This window comes from Coturnix japonica, chromosome 2, assembly GCF_054131305.1.
Source record: "Coturnix japonica strain WE chromosome 2, WE-NBRP24, whole genome shotgun sequence".
Classification (NCBI taxonomy): domain Eukaryota; kingdom Metazoa; phylum Chordata; class Aves; order Galliformes; family Phasianidae; genus Coturnix; species Coturnix japonica.
The window spans coordinates 112,140,377-112,158,980 of record NC_140664.1 but is presented as its reverse complement, the minus strand read 5'-3'; the positions used below and the strand labels follow the sequence as shown (position 1 = coordinate 112,158,980).

Below are 18,604 nucleotides of genomic sequence, written 5' to 3'. Positions count from 1 at the left end.
CTAATTTCCATGAAGTGAGAACTTAAATCACAGTGAAAACCTTTCTTATCTTGTAATGGAATGGGAGACTTCCCTATAGATGTAGAATAAGGTAACTGAATTAAAGATTATTTTATACTATGTAAATTCACTAACAATTTCATATAATTTCTGTATGTTTTTATGGCAAGACTTCAAGACTTGAAGCCTGATCAGCCTAGACAGAGTAATACAGAAATTTGTTTTACAGATAAAAATACCACTTGTATATTCCCTAATGTCTCTGTCTGGACAACATGGTATCCATCTATGTAATACATAGACAGGTGGGAGGTAAAATACTAATCACACCTGTCTGGGTATGTCAGATGTTGCCAGTCAGCACTAATGGTTGCATCTCAAATAAATGATGAAGTTCTGGGCTTTACAGCACTGTAAATTATTTTATGGTTACGTGATGATATCATTTACTAATTATTTTAAAGGAATATTTTATATTATGCTGCATATATTACTGATATTCTGTTACTGATGGCATCGTATATTTTTTTGTGACTGTAAGAGATAGTAGGTCTCACAGTAGAGTTTGAGGTCAGCTAAATCTGCTGCTTTAACATACACATCACTTTGACAGACTCCTAAGTTGGTTACAGGTGTTCAGAAATGCCAGTATGTCCTGCCCATGGTAATACCTTGCTTCAACTTTTGTTTTTGTCCATTCAGAGCTTGCTTTGTTTCTTTAAAAACCTTCCAGTGAGTTGTGAAGTACTGAAACATGGTAAGGCCTTGCTGATCATTCTTGAAAGAAAAAAAATCTCTAAATTAAATGTTTTGGATTTCATTTTATTTGTCATCTTTTATGAACAAATTACGAAATATACTTCATTCACAAATTGGAAATATTTACAATTTCTTTACAACAAGGCATTGCTGAGGTTTTGATTCATGGCATTCTTAGAGCGTTCTGTCTTTCAAAACAAAGACATTGGTGTTACTTTCATCACACTGTTCATTTACACTCTGCATGTGAAATGGGAGCATTTTGGAAGAGTAATCTGCACTCTCTTTTTGATACAATCTACTGGGCAAACTGAGGCTGGATGCATTTGCAGTGTGAAAACGAGGCTTGTGCAGATGCGTTGCTGGTACCATGCCACATGATCTGAAGCCACCATATTACACCAGATGCTGCTGACTGCAGAGGACGAGAAAATTCTCCTGAGCCATCCTTCCTCTGCCCTCTTCCGTTCTCTTCAGGAATCGTGTGGTTGGGCTAGGTGTGGTACAGTTACATTATTTTTTCTGGTTTTTGAGTCTTCATAAGAAGAGTCTTGAGAAGTCTATTTCAAATACTATCACAATTCTGAAAAGTTTTTCAGACAAAGAGTATCCAGGAAGTGAATAAATACTGTATATCCGCAAAATGTTTAGGAGATAAATTTTGAACATGTTTCTAAAAGGGAAATGCAACTGTGCTGTTCTGCGGTTGTGACACTTGAGCCATAAAAGCTAAGATAATTCCATTTTCTCAATTTCTGGAAGTCATTTTTATTTTCCTGAAGAAAATTCTAAAGCCACTTCATTCCATGGAACTTTAAAAAATCTCTTAGTATACACTTCCATTATAAATCAGATGTGGGCCACCATTGCTTAGGTTGTCTGTCATTTCCTACAACAAGAAAAGAAAACATTGATACAAATTACAATTAGCTCATGGTGTTTAGGATTTAGTTAGCTAAGGTTGGAATAAATACTTAAATTCTGAGTGCCAAATGTTCTGAAAAGACACATTTCTTATTTAGCTTTGTAAATTTTACTGTAAAGGAAAAATAATCTTCATATGTAAACTAAATACACCGAAAATCTTCTTGACCTGTTGACACTGATTGAGTTGTACATTACTCTCAGATCATGTATAAAGCATTAGTGGCATCCCTGCAAGTTTTGTGACTTTCTCCTTTGAAAGTGTGTCAACTCAAACTTGTGATCTACAAAGGAATGAGACAGTAATCAAGTTTTCATTTCCATTCAAACCTTTCTCCTGTGCTGACATGCTACAAACAGATGCCATTTGATACCAGCTGGAATATACATTTTGTCATGTAAATCTAGATCCAAAGATGATCCAAGGGCTTTGATGCCTTTGTGGAGACTATTTATCTTGGGATAGGATTGATTTTGATTTTCCCTTAGTTTGCTGGACTACAATTTTAGCAATTCAGCAGTTGCTGTTCAAGTGGCAGATGAGTCATCCCAAAGAAAGGTGACCTGCTCATGAGTCAGAATCCTAAAGCACCTAAACCAGGATTTGTTTGGAGTTAGATTTTCTAGCTCTCAAATTGTGGTTCAAAACATACCTACTTAGCAGCTGTTTAAGTTCCCAGATGACTACATACATTAAGCACTTCTCTGACCATCAAGGCTGCTAAGCCTCATGGAATTTGTGCTCAAAAATGCCTATTTCACATTAAATTGAATTAGGATGCAGAAATAAAGTGATCTGCTGCTTACATCCAATGACAGAACCCAGAGAACGTCCAATAGTGCCAATGAGCACACATAAATATGCAGTTTGGGCTATTCTTTTTCAACTTAGACAGATAAGGTAGAGGTACCACTGTTATGGTAGTTTTAAAATATTTGCTTTAGAACCAGTAGGTTTTCTCTGCATGAAAATATTAAAATTCACATCTTCTACCTCCTAGATATAGTTGGAGGAAATGTTGAAGAAAATAGTTGTATTTTTTGCCCTTCCCGTAGAAGTTTCTGTCAAGAAAATAAAGCAAGAATCACTGGGTTAAAAAAAAAAAAAGAAAAAAAAAAAAAAGAGGAAGGCTACAAGGAAAAGGCCTGACTCTATAGAATAGCAGCTGCTAAACTTGGTAAAGATAAGGCAGTTATGGGGCCTGGTCTTTATTCCCAGTTGTCCTCTTTCTCTTTCTCCTTTTAATCCACTTATTGCACGTATACATAGTATGGGATGCTCAGACCAGAACTCAAAGTTTCACATAATGCTACAGTTTAAAGTAGATCACAAAACTTACTGATTCCCTTTATGTTTACTGAAAGAAAAGACTTACTATTCTCCACAAAGTAAACTTAGGGCCACAAAACCGAGTGAACAAAACAATCAATAGTTTGTAATCAAGCACAGGCTTCATGTAAGAGAAGGTGTCTAAACTTGCCAAATTTTGAACATTTTCTTTCACCCAGATCTTAGCTTGGATACTGATACTAGATGTTTTTAAGTAGTGCCTTATTCTTCTTAAAAGCTGAAGAGGAACATGCGTACCTAACGTTGTTTCCTACATCCCTTTCTTGAGGCTACCTGCTTGGAAACAAGGCAGTACAACTGCCAGCTTGTAGGAGCCTGAAAGCTTTGATATAAACTGAAGCTGTGAAAGGGAACAAAAACACCAGTATAATTTAACATTAACTATCAGCCACAAGTAAAAAGTAATGCTTTGTCAGAAGGCTACCCATGAGTGAGTGACAAAATGTATGTTTCATTTTGTCAGTTTTATCACTTGAATTTTCTGCAGACATTAGCTATTCAGACATCATCAGAACTCCAGAAAAAGTTCAGAACCATTTATTTTCCCCAATATGTCTACCCTCAAAAATAAAAGTCTTAATAAATTAAAAGATGTTGCTGAATTCAAGAAATGAAGGAGCATACAGATTAGAAGCAAAGTGAATCAATGGTGGCAACATCCAAATAAGAGCATTTGGATGTCTGTAACTAGGGTGAATATTTTAAATACTCAACTTACTTCAAGATTGCAGCATTCACCACGTAGAATTATGTCACCACCTAGAAGCACCATTCCTGACCCAGAGTGACATCACAGCGTCAACCAACTTTGATTAGCTAAAACTGTGATTTCCTCTTAGAGATGGCACTTCCTGAGATGACATAACATCGTGGTAGCTCCCTAGTGGTCAGCGTACCTTGGAGGTAACTCTGGTGTCGGGGGAACCACCGGGCAGCTGGGCAGGTCGGTTATTTCAATACCCCTCAATCTCTAATATAAATATAACAATTATACAATAAATATAGCACAAACAAATACACATGCAGTATATGTCCATATTACTGTATATCAGTATAAATATACAAAATAGTTTTATATATAAAACACTAAAACTATTTTTTTTTTAAATTAAAGCCTAAATTAATATAACTTTTTAGGTTGCCTTTATAATTTTTTAAGGGCATGCCTTGAGGTAATGTACTCAGACCTGCCAGCACCAGGCAGTCTGCAGTCTGTAGGTCTGAGAAGCCCCAGATCAGATCAGCTACGCATGCATACTTGATTCTACACACATGCAACAAGTCCGCCACTAGCGGAGGTCAACTCACATTCACATGAGCATGTGCAATAAAGTTTCTCTGCTCATGCATCATAGCCATTCACCCAATGTAAGTGGGCATCTGGCAGACCTCGCAGCTACTTGTCTAAAACCTCAGTAGATCAACAGGCAAGAAAATGGGTGAGTGAACTACTGCTATACATGGTCATCTCCAGCCCAATTTGGGTTATCAGTTGCTTGATTTTTGAAAGACTTTTTGCCAAGCCATTTCTTTTGTCTACATCTTTGTGTTTTTGTCTCAGATGGGCTTCATCTTTGTCCTTATTGAGGTAAGAGCCTCCTTAAAAGGCAGAATCTAGCCTACCATCTGCAAAGCCATGATAATATTTGCCTGTGTAGCTTACCAGAATTATTCTTCATCTTAAAGTGAGAAGGTGAAATGTGTTTCTTCCCTAGATTTTATTGTCCTGTTTTATGTCACTGTTGTAACCTATACTAAATAATTTAAAAAATTTGTTTCAAGCATTTCCTAAGGTGAATTAGTCTGAGTTTCTGCTTGGATTCTCACTGCAGATTAAAAAAAAAAAAAAAAAAAAAAAAAGAATCTAAGAAAAGTGACAAGTGGACAATTGGCAATTAGTTGCTGTATTGTGACCAGGGAATCTGAAAACATTCTACAGTCTGAATGAATTAGTCCTCTCACTAATATTCAGAGATCTCTGTAGTTGAACTTAGCTGTAATGTGAACTGGCATGTGGCAGTTTGGATGGGCAGTCCACATGATGGCTGTTCATTTCTCTAGTCATGTCTCAAATGAAAGTCATTGGATACTAACCCAAAACATCAATAACAGGATGTCAGTAAACATTTTACCCCTTGAAAATGAAAACCTAGTTTCAATTGCTTATTTCAAGAATTACATTAGATTTATTGATTTTTGACCTTACACACTCAACTTTACACTGTAGTAAGCTTCTTTTTAGCAGAGAAAGGCAATAAACGTTTGGTGCCACTGCAAATCAGACCAGTTTCATTTAGGTGTAAAAATATGCCCTTAGGTGCTTAGGTTCAGTCTTCTAGGTTTGCAAGCTATGGTTTTGTGTTTAAATAACCTACATTATAAGCTGAGTACTTGGGAGAGGAAGAAATTTATTAAACCTGGAAGCATGCAATGATGTGGTTACAGAAAGCATTCTGTGCTTTTTCACAGTACAGTACATGATAATCCATATTAATTAGACTTCCAATTATTTATGAAGTGCTATATTTAGCAGCTGAGCCCCTGGATAGCTATACAATGGAATTATGTTGAAAATGGATGCACTTCATTGAAATGGATGTACTGCAATATACAGTACCTAAAAATAGCTCCATATAACGCAACATAATAAAGCATACACAGAATGGCAGCATTTCATTTCCCAGAAGCTCTGTCTCATATGAAACTGAAAACTGCATACACTTATTGCCAATCATATACATTAACACATACAGTCTTTCTTTAAGAGAAGCAGAACAAATAAAGAAAAACACACAACTCACTTTTTCTGCCATTTCATGGGAGTGATGCAATGAATGTTCTCTCTCTGAGAACATTCGCCTTTGTTCATAGCTGGCTAGCCGACAAGTGAGCCATGAAGAAAGGGTGCAACCACCAATTCCAATGCATGCAAGAGACATGGAGGCAAGATGCAAAGAATAGAGAGCAGACGACTTCTTTGTGAGAGCACGAAGAAATTGAAAATTTAAAATTCCTCCGATTAGTCCACAGATGCAACAGGCAGAAAAAAGTATCATCTGTCAGGAAAGACGAGAGGTTATGTCACAGTAACGTTTCTCAGAGACAGGTTCATTCATATAAAAAATGAGACCAAGTCAGACCCTTCACTAACATTCAGTTTGTAACTCCCACAACTCCCACAGAAATCAAAGGGAATACAGTAATTCCATGTACAACAGTTAAGACTGATGTTTCTCACCAGTCCTCATAAGTGAATACCTCATGTATTTGTGCAGTTCTCTCTTGTTTGGGTAACAACTGTCTGTGCTTCTTCTTTGATTCTAATTTGTTCAGTCTAATACCAATTTGCAGACTTCCTATATTTTTTGGGGGGGCTCCAGGTGTGTTTACTGTGACTGTGCTGGACAAGGAAACAACAGATATTTAAAAACTGAAGCACCTCTACACTGGTACAGAGCAGATAACATTTTGGTTTTGTTTGTTTGTTTGTTTGTTTTAATGTGATTAAAATGCTTTTGGGAAGTGAAACAGGCTGCAATTATTGAAACATATTTAAAGACCTCATTACTGTAATAACAAAGATGCCACCTCTGGTTCAGTGTGTCTTTCAGCCACAAATCACTTGAGGTCAAAAGATCTTATTATGGGCCTATTGCTAAATGATTGCCTTATTCACTTCCCCAGATATCGATATGACTCTTGATATGACCTTCGATATGACTCAGTATGTTTTTATATATCCACTTATTTAATATTAAATAAACAGTTTAATGGAGATTTACAGACTACTTCTCGTGCCTAACTGAGATGAGAATTTTGTCAGGGAGGTGGCAATCAGACTCTATTCTGCAGTCCACTAGGAAGTGGATTCTTCTTGAGACTACCAGAACAGACATCTTTTATGAAATAAGTATGGTCAACATGTTTTAAAAAAAAGGAAACTGTCATCAGAACAGACTTTGGAGTAATTAATTGGTATTCAAAAATAGTAAGAGAGAGAGAGGTTGATTCCCTTCACACTTATACTCATTTTACAAGATTTCCATGTGTTCACAGCAGGACATCCAAACTGACTGAATTAAAGCCAGACATTATCACTTGTAATAGGGCTGGGCCTTTAACATAAAGACAAAAGGTCTGCAGTGACAAAAAGCTTGTTTCAATCACACGACTTTGCTACAGTCAGAAAAATAATTGTATTTCTGATTCTTAGTAGAAATAAAATGTCATCATCTTAAAACTGGCTTTTTCACAATTCTGATCACACACACGCACACACCAAAAAAAAAAAAAAAAAAAAAAAAAGTTATTAAAACCACAAACAGTAAAAAATACCTAAAATTAAACTTTGTAACTTCATTGAAGTGATAGCATAGTCATACTTCACATTTCAAAAGTGATTTTTCATTCCAATCCTATGTTGGGGAACTCTTTCTTGGTCTGTCATATGTTTCTGTCAAAAGTTTTTCTATCCACATAGGGAGAATTAGGAATATATAGCTTAAATATGCATGAAATAAATAGGCCATTTCAGAACTGCCATGTATTGCTTGATGAACCCAAGATACTGATTGCTTACTTTGGACTGCTGGTTTGCAATGTTTACTGATTTTTTTAACTAGAAACACTTGGAAACAGTACATCTCAAGTGGAAAGTTCAACTTAGATAAATATGCCTTTCAAATACTTATGTGTTATATATGTACTGGAAAAACTTACGATAAGTCCAGACTTTTTTTTGGCACACAGTATCCCACATATGCCACAAAGCAGAAACTGGAAAAAAAAATAATAAAAAAAAAATCACAATGAATTCATCATTAAGGTCTCAAATTTAAATTTTTCTATGTTTCTGTAGTAGTGACCACAACAGTAGGTTAGGCAATGATCATAATTATCAGCATTTTCATTATAAAGCTTGTATTTCAGGACGATATAAGTCAGCTTTAAACACACTTATCCAAGCAGAAACCACATTGATAAGGAAGACTGAGGATGATTAAACATAAAAATAGAAAAGGAAAAAAAGTTTTGTAAGGTAGTAATTGGTGATCCAAATCTAACTTCATCTACTTTCAAGTCTACCTAATACCCTAATCCTGAAGTGTGAACTACTGAGGGATCATGTATGGATTCTTGTCCTCAAGACAATGGAACTCTGGGCAAGAGTACAGGTTAGTCAACTTGGTAGGTGCAAATGTAAATACTGAGGAAATCTGTTGATGTGGTCACAATGAACATGCTGTATAAATTGTTTCAGATTCTATATATTCCATGCTGCAGGAGATAGCATGAAAGTATCTGTCTTTTTTCATGCAGTTCCCTTTCACAAACAGATCTCTGACAGTTACAACATCAAGTATTAGGCAAAAATTGATGAACAAAACCAAAGACACCCCCACACCAGCTGATACAGTATGAATAAATCCTAATGTGTTTTAATGACCTCTGCCAAAGACCAGTAACATTCTCAAATGTCTCTTTTTCCCCCTACAGAAAAGATTAAGGTTAGTCCCTGAAGGAGCAGTCATGGCAGAAACACCACTAGTAGTCTGAAAGCAACAAGGTCTTCTCTAGTGTTTGTAATTCTATCAAAATATTCCTTCAGTACCTCATAAACCCCATGGTTAATAAGTCCGTTCTACTTATTTTCAGTAAAACTAACCCTACATCCTTACTGGGAAGTAATTTTGTAGTTTTAAAACCGTATTTTTCTAAATTCTTTTTATGCTGAGATTGCATTTCTAGCAAAAAGCTTCAGCCTGGCTATTACATAAGCAGTTATTAAAAAACAAAACAAAAACAACAGTAAAAAAAAATCCCAGCTGTTTCTATACAGCATTCTAGGATATACTGCATATATTTTTTATTTAACCTCCAAAATTTTGTAGCTTCAGTATCTCAGTCAAGGAGCTGCTTTAATGAATAGCTTATCTCCCTTTCAAATATGGTTGTTCATGCATGATTGTAGGTATAAGCCCTGGGATGCATTTTTTCTCTGAGTTAGGCCCATTTAATTGGTTTCCCACAGTTAATATAGTTAAATGCTGCATGTTATTTGCCAGTCTGCTATGAATGGGATGTATGGTACATGGACACTATACCAATCTGCTCATAGAGAGGGCTGGGTCATGTATACCATGGCTCTGGGTGGCTAAGGACACACACTCACCTGATAATTGCTAAAGCTGGAATCATAATAAAAACAAAAGCAACAAAAATTAACACAAACAGCTCTGTTTGTCATTTTCCCACAGGAAGAGGAGCTCTTAACTTGCACACCTCCTTTGTAAGTTCTTACTCAAGCATTCTGTAAGGTTTTAAAATTTCACTCCCAATTCACTCCAAATCACCTTTACACACTGCTGTATAGTTATATTACCTAGAATATTTCCCTGTTGAAATCCAAAGAATATTGAAAAAGGTGATCTGCAGGATGTAGGATGCTGGCTTCCAAAAAATGAGTGATTTTGTTATTCCATAGATGTTGAAGTATTCTAAGGGACTACCTGAAGTAAGTTTTTAGTGTGTCAGAGTCTTTATTTACTGTATGCATTTTCTTTCTCTGTACATCTACTACAGATACACAAGAAAAAATATATAAGTAAGTAATACAACAATATAAGAAATATAATGTTCTGCTGTGAAAAAATGATTAGATTAGATGATCTTGTATGTCCTTTCCAACCTTGTGATTCTATGATAACTCAGCAGAGAACTCAAAGGAATTGATTATCACTGGTTCTCCAGTATTCTTCTCTGTAAGCTTGTAGAAGTCATGCCTGAGTTTTAGAATTCATATGACTACAAGACAAGAAAGTTGTAAAACTGAATGAACTAGTGATCATGAATGTACTAAAAAGCACTGATGAAAAATATTTGGGGCGTAGTGAAGGATAACTATTATCTGTTGTTGTTTTGTGGTTCTGTATTTTTTGTAGATAACAGTGGTCAAGCATAGAAACAGACTGCCCAAGGAGGTGGTGTAGTCACTATCACTTAAGGTTTTCAGGAAACATGTAGATGTGTCACTGGTTGCTTTGTGGACACGAGTTGGCAGTTGACCTAGAAAATTTTAGTGATCTTTTCCAGTCTTAATAATTCTATGATTCTATGATTCCCAGAGAAAAGTTTTGTTCAAAAAAACAACATGGTATTTACTTATAAAAACAGTCATTTTGATGTTAAAACCAATGTATGAATTTGAACTACATCAGGCAATTAAACCTCATGCAAGACTTTGAAAATGTTTATCCCTCTCCTAGGAGGCTGTAGAGAATTCTGATCAATTAGGGAAAAAAAAAAAGGAATCTTGCTTTACAAAGAGAAAATTAGTGACATGTGGAGCACAAGAACACTGCTCAAACAGAGTTGCCTAAGCCAGGCTTCTCATTGTAAAGACCTTTAGAAAGGTTGGGAAGTCAGATGACATTTTGTGATTGACTGTGATAATTTCTTTTTGACAGACTAACTAGCAGCTCTGGAACTTTCTTCATGGTGCTAAAGTAATTTTCTGTAACGTTTTTGAGGTCCTAGACCTATAGTCAGCGGTAGTGAAAAGTAGATGGGAAAAACTATTGTGACTCTTTGTACGGCAATGAGACTGAGTATACATCAGTCTCAAAAGGAATTTGTTGTGTTTGTTCTGGTTTATCTTTTAGTTTTGAGTTCCTCTCTTTTATAATAATGCCAGCTGGAATACAGCCAGCAGGGGCTCTGCTGTATTGTCACTCCCTATCTGTTCTTGGTAATCTTGAAAAATCTCATCCTCATGTTGATATGCCATAGCATTTAAACTTGACTTGTAACTGTTGAGCTACTCTTGACTGCGGTTTATGCAGGCCTAACTAATACTGTCCTGTTGAGGAATTGCTCCCTTCTACATGAGTATTGATTATATTCAGGCAATTTACCAACCTCTTGGACTCTTTAATGTAGTTACATTTTCTAACTATGGCAAACCTGAAGTAAGTTAAGGAAAACAGACTTGTGTTAAAATACAGTAAATCAGGAGTGGAAAAGAGATATATCATTGAAGATAAGCTCCTTATAAAGACTGATCAATCGTTCAAGTGTTCACAACTCAGACTGCAAATAAGGCTAAAACATTCCATGAAGAATGAGCCAAATGAATAAACACTCCAAGATGCCCTGGAAACTAGAGTTATGTTGAAGGATGTTTCACAGTTGTACCTTGTTTTAAATTTTATTTTGCAATTATAATTCATCAGAAAATTAGAAAACCTCACTTTAAAAAATGACATTTCACTATTTGCAAGCAATTTCCATTGCTTCTGGGGTTATTTTTGCTTGCAGATTTAGTCATACCTGCTATAATATGTGATATTTCAGGTCAAGATTTTCAGAAGGAGGCAGAGACTGAATGCATAAACTGATAGTAGATAACAGCAGAATCTTTCTTGAATGCTTGATAAAAAATCCAGAGGAAGATGACACAAAATGAAAAAGCTTCTTAGACTCCTTTTGAATCTCAGAAGGCAGCAAGTGCTTCGTTCCCACTTCCAATGAAAATGTTCTAGGAACCTAGCAGAGTCAGAGTCCTCCTGTTAGCACGAATGTGATTGCAAGGTAATGTACTATGTGCTGGTGGAAACTTTGCCACTCACAGCTGCTTCTGTTCAGTATGCACATTTGAAAATCTCTTTTGGCCTATTGAACCTTGGAATAAAGAAACAAAGACCACCCAGAAAAGGAGAGTGTATATTTTAAGCTTGCTTTAATATATTTTATATTAAATTGGGCTTGAAACAGAAGCTTGTCTCCAAATACCCAGAAATTTTGGTAAGGAAGCTGAAATCTCAATTTAGATTCAAGTTTTGTGGCTTGGATCAAACCCTATTTCATATTCTCTGAAACAGAAGACTTGGCCTCGTTCACTTTCTCCTGGAAAAAGCTTTTTTCTTACTTGCATTCCGGAAAAAAAAAAAGATTCCGTTTTATTTCTATTTGCAGAAAGCCAAAGATTTGATTATTTCCATCATGGAGAAGAAAATGAACTGCTTTTACGTTTCATGTTGAACCTAGGAAACTTCTCTTTTTCATTGGAGGAGGAGGCAAAAGTAGTGGTAGATAAAATTCCTCTGAGAAAATAAGTTGTCCATAGAAACTTTCCTGAAGAGATAAAGAAAAGAGTGAAGAAAACTTGCTGAATGTAAGGACTGCTCGATCACCAGTTATTGCTCATGACAAAGAAGCACAGACTACATCCACTGAGTGGAAAGCCCTCTGGCATTTTAGGTCATCCATGTGTATCTGATGAAATAGAGGAAATTATTTCAAATCTGTGTTGGATTAGTGATTCCTTTTATCTGGTTCTAGGCCTTTAGAGATGCTTTAAAATTGGGAAACAGTTTTTAGAAGAACTCAGAGAAATCTAGAAGTGAGTCTCTGAAGCTGAATGTCTGCCTGCCATAAGTGATTCACAAAATATCTCTCTGTCTGGAAAAACACACAACTTCTCATCACAAAAGAATATTTATTTACCTGCTCAGAACTTACTTTAAAATAACAAATATTAAATGATTTTTAATTATGTTTTTTTCTATCAAATGCTTAGAGTGTGACTGCTTTATTCTCAAAAAGGAATAAATTAAGAATTATTCCCTGCAGATTAATGAAAGCCTTAGAAATAGATTTCAGCTTATACTTAAGTCAATCTATATTCAGCTGATACTCCTAAATACAAGCCAGGCAGCAGAAGTCTGCTTGAACAGATCATCTTGCAGATTGGTGCATGCTTCTGGGAGGTCTGAATGATAAAGAAAACTTGCTGAAATACTCCTCAGCTGGAGTGAATTGTTCTGGTTCCTTGCAAGGCAAGAAGCTTCTACACTTGGTACATCCTCCCTCATCTACAGGTACAGAAGTCTCTCCATTTCCACTGAGTTCACTGACAGTGCTGCAATTCATTTCATCAAGATAAGGAACCAGCCAAAAATAGGGTCAGTTTGATGAAAATTCAATGCACATGTTGAAATAAAGTAGGACCACATCTGCATCTGGTCCGCACGATAAACAATAATGTGATTTGTGTGTGTTCTTTAAGCAAAAAAAACAAAACAAAACAAAACAAAAATACTGGATGTTCTTTTCCAAGGAAAATTTGGCAACAGTAAAAGCTAAATTAAAAAATGAGTGTTTTAAAATTTTAGGCCACCACCATTATTTAACAGTCCAAAATGATACTCCTGCTCTGGGAGAATTCCCTACTGACTGAAACTTTTCCTCCAAATCCTTGGTTTAAAAGTCATTGAGATGAGTGATTTAAGTGCCAACTTGGAGCAAATTTCTATAGTTAAACTGTAAAAGCACATTTTTAATGGACAGGGAGAATTCTACAGTGCTACAGTCAAGAATTATGGGAATATCTGCTGCTACAGACAAAGGTCCAGAGATTGCATATCAATTAAACACATTTAGGTATTTATAAGCAAAGAGGCTGTCTCTCTGAGGAGTGTAACCAGAAGTGAAACATCAAGTATTTCTCTTGTAAGTGAATATAGATGGCCCATTTGGCTGACGATGCGGCTTTTGTCTCATTCTATCTCAGGGAGAGTCTTGTCTGTAGCAAGAATTTATTCATCATTGCAGAATAAATGAGAATTAGAGTCATATACGTGTATGTGTGTGAGTACATACATAGTGATAGTGATGCAACTACTATGTTTCAAATATAAATGGACAAGTGTATGACCATTTAAAAATATATATGAATATGTTTTGAACAATTATCTTCTTTTCTTTTTCTTCTATTTATTTATTTAGTACAAAAGCCTTTGCAATGGGTGCTGACATTCTTGCTGTATGACTCGTAATGGCTCAGCACGCTCCTTGGATGGATCATTTCTATGGTATACTATATAACTGAGTTGGAATGGTAGATTTCAGAACTGTGCCTCAGACTCTAGTTACAGAAATCTGGGAGGCAATGACTACAGCCTTTGGAGCCTGTGGAGTAGATTGTATCAAGGCAATCATTAAATAAACAAACAAAACACCAGCAAGAACATCCAGAAATTAAGAACATGTCCATCTTAAGAGACTTTGTACTGTGTGTTATTTTGGTAGTTTATTACAGAATCATAGAATGGCTTGGGTTGGATGGTACCTCAAGGACTATCAAGCCTTAACCCCCTTCTGCATGCAAGGCCACCAACCAAATTTAGCAACCATGGCCAATTTTTAAAAGAACAGATTGCATGTGATGTAAAAGAAATTAGATATTCATCTACACATGCTCTGGAGAATTTGCTTCAGCTGTTTTATTTTGGCTACTTTTTAAACAACTCTTAGCATCTTAATCCTGCTCAGCTTCAGTACGATCTACAAATTTAGAATCTGTTTTCCCATTTCCATGCATTTTTGATGTAGACATTTTCTAGGCTTTCCATTTCTTCATTATTGTCTACTCCATTTTGTCAGGCTTCCTCATAAATAATGTAGAGCATGCAGTGATCAGAGCACTTCAGCCCAAGCTTAACTTCACTTGTATCTAATCCCAGGGGTGGGATTCACATGTTTAAAGTTAGGTGTTAGTAAATTATCTGGCTGAATGAAGATGATAAACAACAAGAACAGCTCTTAAGAAAAAAGCTATTGTGTGTCAGATAAAAGACATCAGAGGGAGACAAGTATAACAGAATGTGTATGATTTTAAGATTCCCAAATTTTAGGAATGCAGGCTAAGGTTTCCATGGCAATGCTATCTTCATCTGTTTCTTTATGAACTTGGGCCTCTGCTGAGTTCCACCCACATCAGTAAAGAGCAGAACAGGTCAAAAGTTTTCAGTATATTTTCAGATGAATTACTAGAGGACACTGTTCCACTTAACTCTAGTGTTGTTTTGCATCCTAACATATCAAAGTGTCAGTTTTTCCTTTAATGTCACTTTCTTTTTTCTCATTGTTCATCAGAAAAAAAAGTAACATACTTTATGCAAGACATATTCTTTAATACAGCCAACACGTGCTCAGTGTAAGATCCAGTGAATAGAAAAGTGAGTTATGCCATTTCTGCAGCATCACAGTTCCAAGGACTGTTTAAACAGACCTTTTCTCCTGTTCTTTTGATTTGGACCTAAGCATCCCTGGACAGCAGTAGGTCTCTGGCTTTCTTCTTGTCCTATCTCAACTGCCAGTCCTCTAGTAAGGACATTTGAACCAGTGGAGTGATACAAAGAGGATGCAACAATGTGACAGTTCAGACAAAGGTCTTTAGCTCAATGCGAAGTAAACCTTTATGATGTGTAATCCCAAACTGCATACTGCTGATTTCACATTTCCTTTACTACACACAACATAAGCTACTTGCTTTTGCTGTACAATTACTCTGTGGCCTGTCTACCCATACTGCTGATAATGGTCAAGCAGTTGATGCCTGTTTCTACCACCTCTGATTATGGGCAACCTTCACCCACGTGTTACATGTCCAAACAAGTCCCTTTGGTTTCCCTTCCATGACTCCACATTCACATATGGGCAGAATTTTCTATAATCATCTGGAAAATCACTTCACTGTCTTCTGTGTTATCTCTCTTTAAATCTCTACTTACTAACAGCTTGAAATCAGCCAGACTGCTGATATGCTAATGCAACCACCTGTTATACCAATCAATTTTGATTTGCTCTTTCTTTATGTCCTTTAATTCTACATCTGTCTCTTTCTTTGTTTGTAAGGTCCTTAGAGCCAACATCTGATACAACAGAATCTTAGCCTGTGACTAGTGCAAACTGCGGGATAACAGAAACCATAAAAATGAATTAAGCAGTTGTGCAGGAAATGTGCATTGTCATGAAATGGTATCAGCTGTGATTGCATTGTCACAAAATGCAATCAGTGCATAAAATTCTGATCTCACTCACTGGTGAGAATTCTCAGAAGCCAGGATGTTACCTCATTAGATCGTCAGATAGACACATTTTTGAGTAATCTATTTATTCTTCATCAACAATGATCAGAAGCCTTCCTTTTTGAACTGATTTTAATAATTCCATTACCTGCTGGCCAGTGTCCTACATCACTGTGTCTTCCTTTTCATATCTCACCTACCTGTTCTGCAGTGCAGAATTATGTGTTTTTGTACTGCCATAGATATTTATGACTGTTGTCAATAATTAATAAGTATTGACAGTAAGAATATTACATGAAGCACTTTGTCAGAATTAATCTATAAATCACAGGAGGTTACACTGTTGAATAACTCAGAATTTGTTGCACTTAACATCTCATCTCAAGCAATACAAACAATGCTTTTAGAAATACTGTTCAGTCCAAGCTGGCAAAAATAAACAGCTTTGGAGATCAAAAATGCCCACTCATGTTTAGGATGAGTTTCCCATATTACCTACTCTTTTCTCCCTAAAGGTACAGAACAATTTGGAGGAAAATACTTCCTAGAAACATGTTTATCTCAAACTGAAGAATTAAGAAAGGCTTTTCAGAAGTGAGAAATGCTCATTGTTACAGACGTGCTTTTTCTCTCTTATGAACATCCTTCTACTATTAACCCACTATTGCTGCTTGATATTTATAGTCATTTTATGAGAAGCTCAGTGTGCCCAAATCATAAGAACTTCTTTTATTTTCCTTCCAATTTCTCTTTCCCTTCCAGAAGCTCGGAACTCACAACCTTACATTATTTTAAAACACTTTTTGACAGTCTTGCCATAAGGGACAGTGCTGTTCTTTTCCAAAAACAAAGCTCTTCATTTGAAGATTACAAGCTATGGCCCAGGCTCCTTAATGATGGAAGCTCTTGAGGCATCACCCAAGTGTGAGAATGGGTTCACAGAAAGTTCAGTTGCTTACAGCAAAATAAAATAATAATAATAATAATAATAATAATAAAATGGAAAAAAAACAACAAACAAACAAACAAACAAAAAAAACAGCGAGAAAGAAATGTTCCCATGCCCCGACACAGACACATCTCCTCCCGCCGTGCAGTCCCGCCGCCCCTCGAGAATGCAGACTATACCCCATGCACATCGGAAATGGACCCGGCACGGCTCCCGGCGCAGCATGCACGCGCGGAAGGGAAGGGAAGGGAGGGGAGGGGACGGGGGTGCCTTCGCACGGTCTGATCATCACCGTAAAGAGTTAAAGAGAGAGTGAAATGGCTAACGTACACACACCCCGCTCCATACCGGAGAAGAGTCTCCCAGTTGAGGTTTATGCTCTGTGAGGACCAGGCTGAAACTGACCGCCCCCACGGCCACGCTGGACACCCCTAACCCTATCTCCAGCACGGAGAGCACCAGGAGGCTCCCGATGATCTGGCTGCTGGTGCACATCCTCCCTCGGTCATCCTTCCTTCCCGATCAGCCGGGGAAATCGCGCCTCCTCCTTCTCCTCCGCGGCTCCCGCGGCCCCAAGTCGCCCCCAAACTTTTCTTCCTTCTCCGGCAGCCGGGGCGGAGCGGAGCATCCGCGACTGCCGGGCGCTGCCGAGGGGCGGCGGGGCGGCCCCGGAGCCGCCGGGCCCCGCGTAGAGCCGCGCAGCGCCGCGCAGCGCCCGACCGGTAGCGAGTGCGGCGGAGGCGGCGGCGCGGAGCTCTCCAAGGTGCCGGGCCGGCGGCGGGGACAGGGCGCCGCTGGCGGCCGTCCGGGCAGCGCGGCTGTATGCAGCACCACGCTCCTCAGGGGCTGCGCCTCCTCCGGAAAAGTCGACCTTGTCTGATCGCCTCCTGCGCTCACATTGAAATGACCTCACTGGGATTTTTTTTATTATTTATTTATTTATTTTTAAATTTCTCCCCCTGTTTTTCTTCTTGAGTTGGGGTTGGAGGGGAGAGGAGCGTGGAGAGCCTATCTCAGCTATATTTATGTATGAATCTAGACCCAATGCACGGGCGAGGCGCTTCGACAGCCCCGCCCCAGGGCCACAAGGCACAGCACCTTCCTCCCGTCCTCCCGTCGGCACCCGGTTCGCGCACGTCCTCCGCCCGCAATACTTGCACAAAAAGTGACCCCCCGGACGGAGTGCGTGCAGGCCTCTCTCGACCCACGGGCTTCTTTGAAAAGGCAGGAGGAAGTCCATCTTCCCTTTGTATGTAAAAAGGCTGTCATGTCTTACCACTGCAAAACTCTCAGATCTCTTCCATAGTGTTGCTGCCAAAATAATACGGCAACTGCTGTAGACAGTCCTGTCACTCTGACAATGGCCAGAACTGTCTCAGTCCTAAAGTAAGTGACCAGCAAAGCAACATGTAATAAGAGATCAACAGCTGCTTATTGAACCATCCTGAACTACTTGGTACCAATCTCTATTTCTGGTGCTCTTCTACAGGGAAGGCTTTACCACTCTTAATGCAGTTTTACAACCAAGATATACAGCACAACATGGAGACGTATAAATACTCAGTCTAGAACATGTGCTCTCATAAATATGGATAATCCGCTTGTGAAATGTTCACCTAAATAGGGCAAAAAGACTACATGAACAATTCTATCCCCATCATGCTTCAAAAATAACATCCTGCAGGACATAGATGTGTGATTTTGTTTTGTTTTATTTTGTTTTGTTTTCTATACACATTATTTTATTATTAT

At 37.7% G+C, this 18,604-nt stretch overlaps 1 protein-coding gene across 7 annotated transcripts; it reads right to left on the bottom strand.

The window, feature by feature from the left end:
• Positions 1-806: 806 nt before the first annotated feature.
• TMEM196 (transmembrane protein 196) lies at positions 807-17,883 on the bottom strand. 7 transcript variants are annotated; one of them, XM_015853878.3, is made up of 5 exons: positions 17,201-17,834; positions 7,754-7,810; positions 5,836-6,090; positions 3,931-4,004; positions 807-1,648 (listed from the first exon to the last, which is right to left on the bottom strand). In XM_015853878.3, the coding sequence occupies exons 1-5, from the start codon at positions 17,345-17,347 to the stop codon at positions 1,642-1,644; spliced, it is 540 nt and encodes a 179-aa protein (XP_015709364.1). In that variant the 5' UTR covers positions 17,348-17,834; the 3' UTR covers positions 807-1,641. The 7 variants fall into 7 exon arrangements, with proteins under 7 accessions (XP_015709364.1, XP_015709362.1, XP_015709363.1 ...); XM_015853876.3 differs by having other exon boundaries at positions 17,183-17,515; XM_015853877.3 differs by having other exon boundaries at positions 17,189-17,496.
• Positions 17,884-18,604: the final 721 nt, after the last annotated feature.

Excerpts from the sequence above, each read along its gene's own strand:
- TMEM196 (XM_085538509.1), bottom strand. The coding sequence starts at position 17,347 with ATGTGCACCAGCAGCCAGATCATCGGGAGCCTCCTGGTGCTCTCCGTG. Across the intron at positions 7,811-17,182 it reads CGGTATGGAGCGGGGTGTGT|TTTCTGCTTTGTGGCATATG; the intron begins GTACGTTAGCCA and ends TTTTTTTTCCAG. Across the intron at positions 4,005-5,835 it reads CCCATGAAATGGCAGAAAAA|AGATTGAGGGGTATTGAAAT; the intron begins GTGAGTTGTGTG and ends TATTTATATTAG.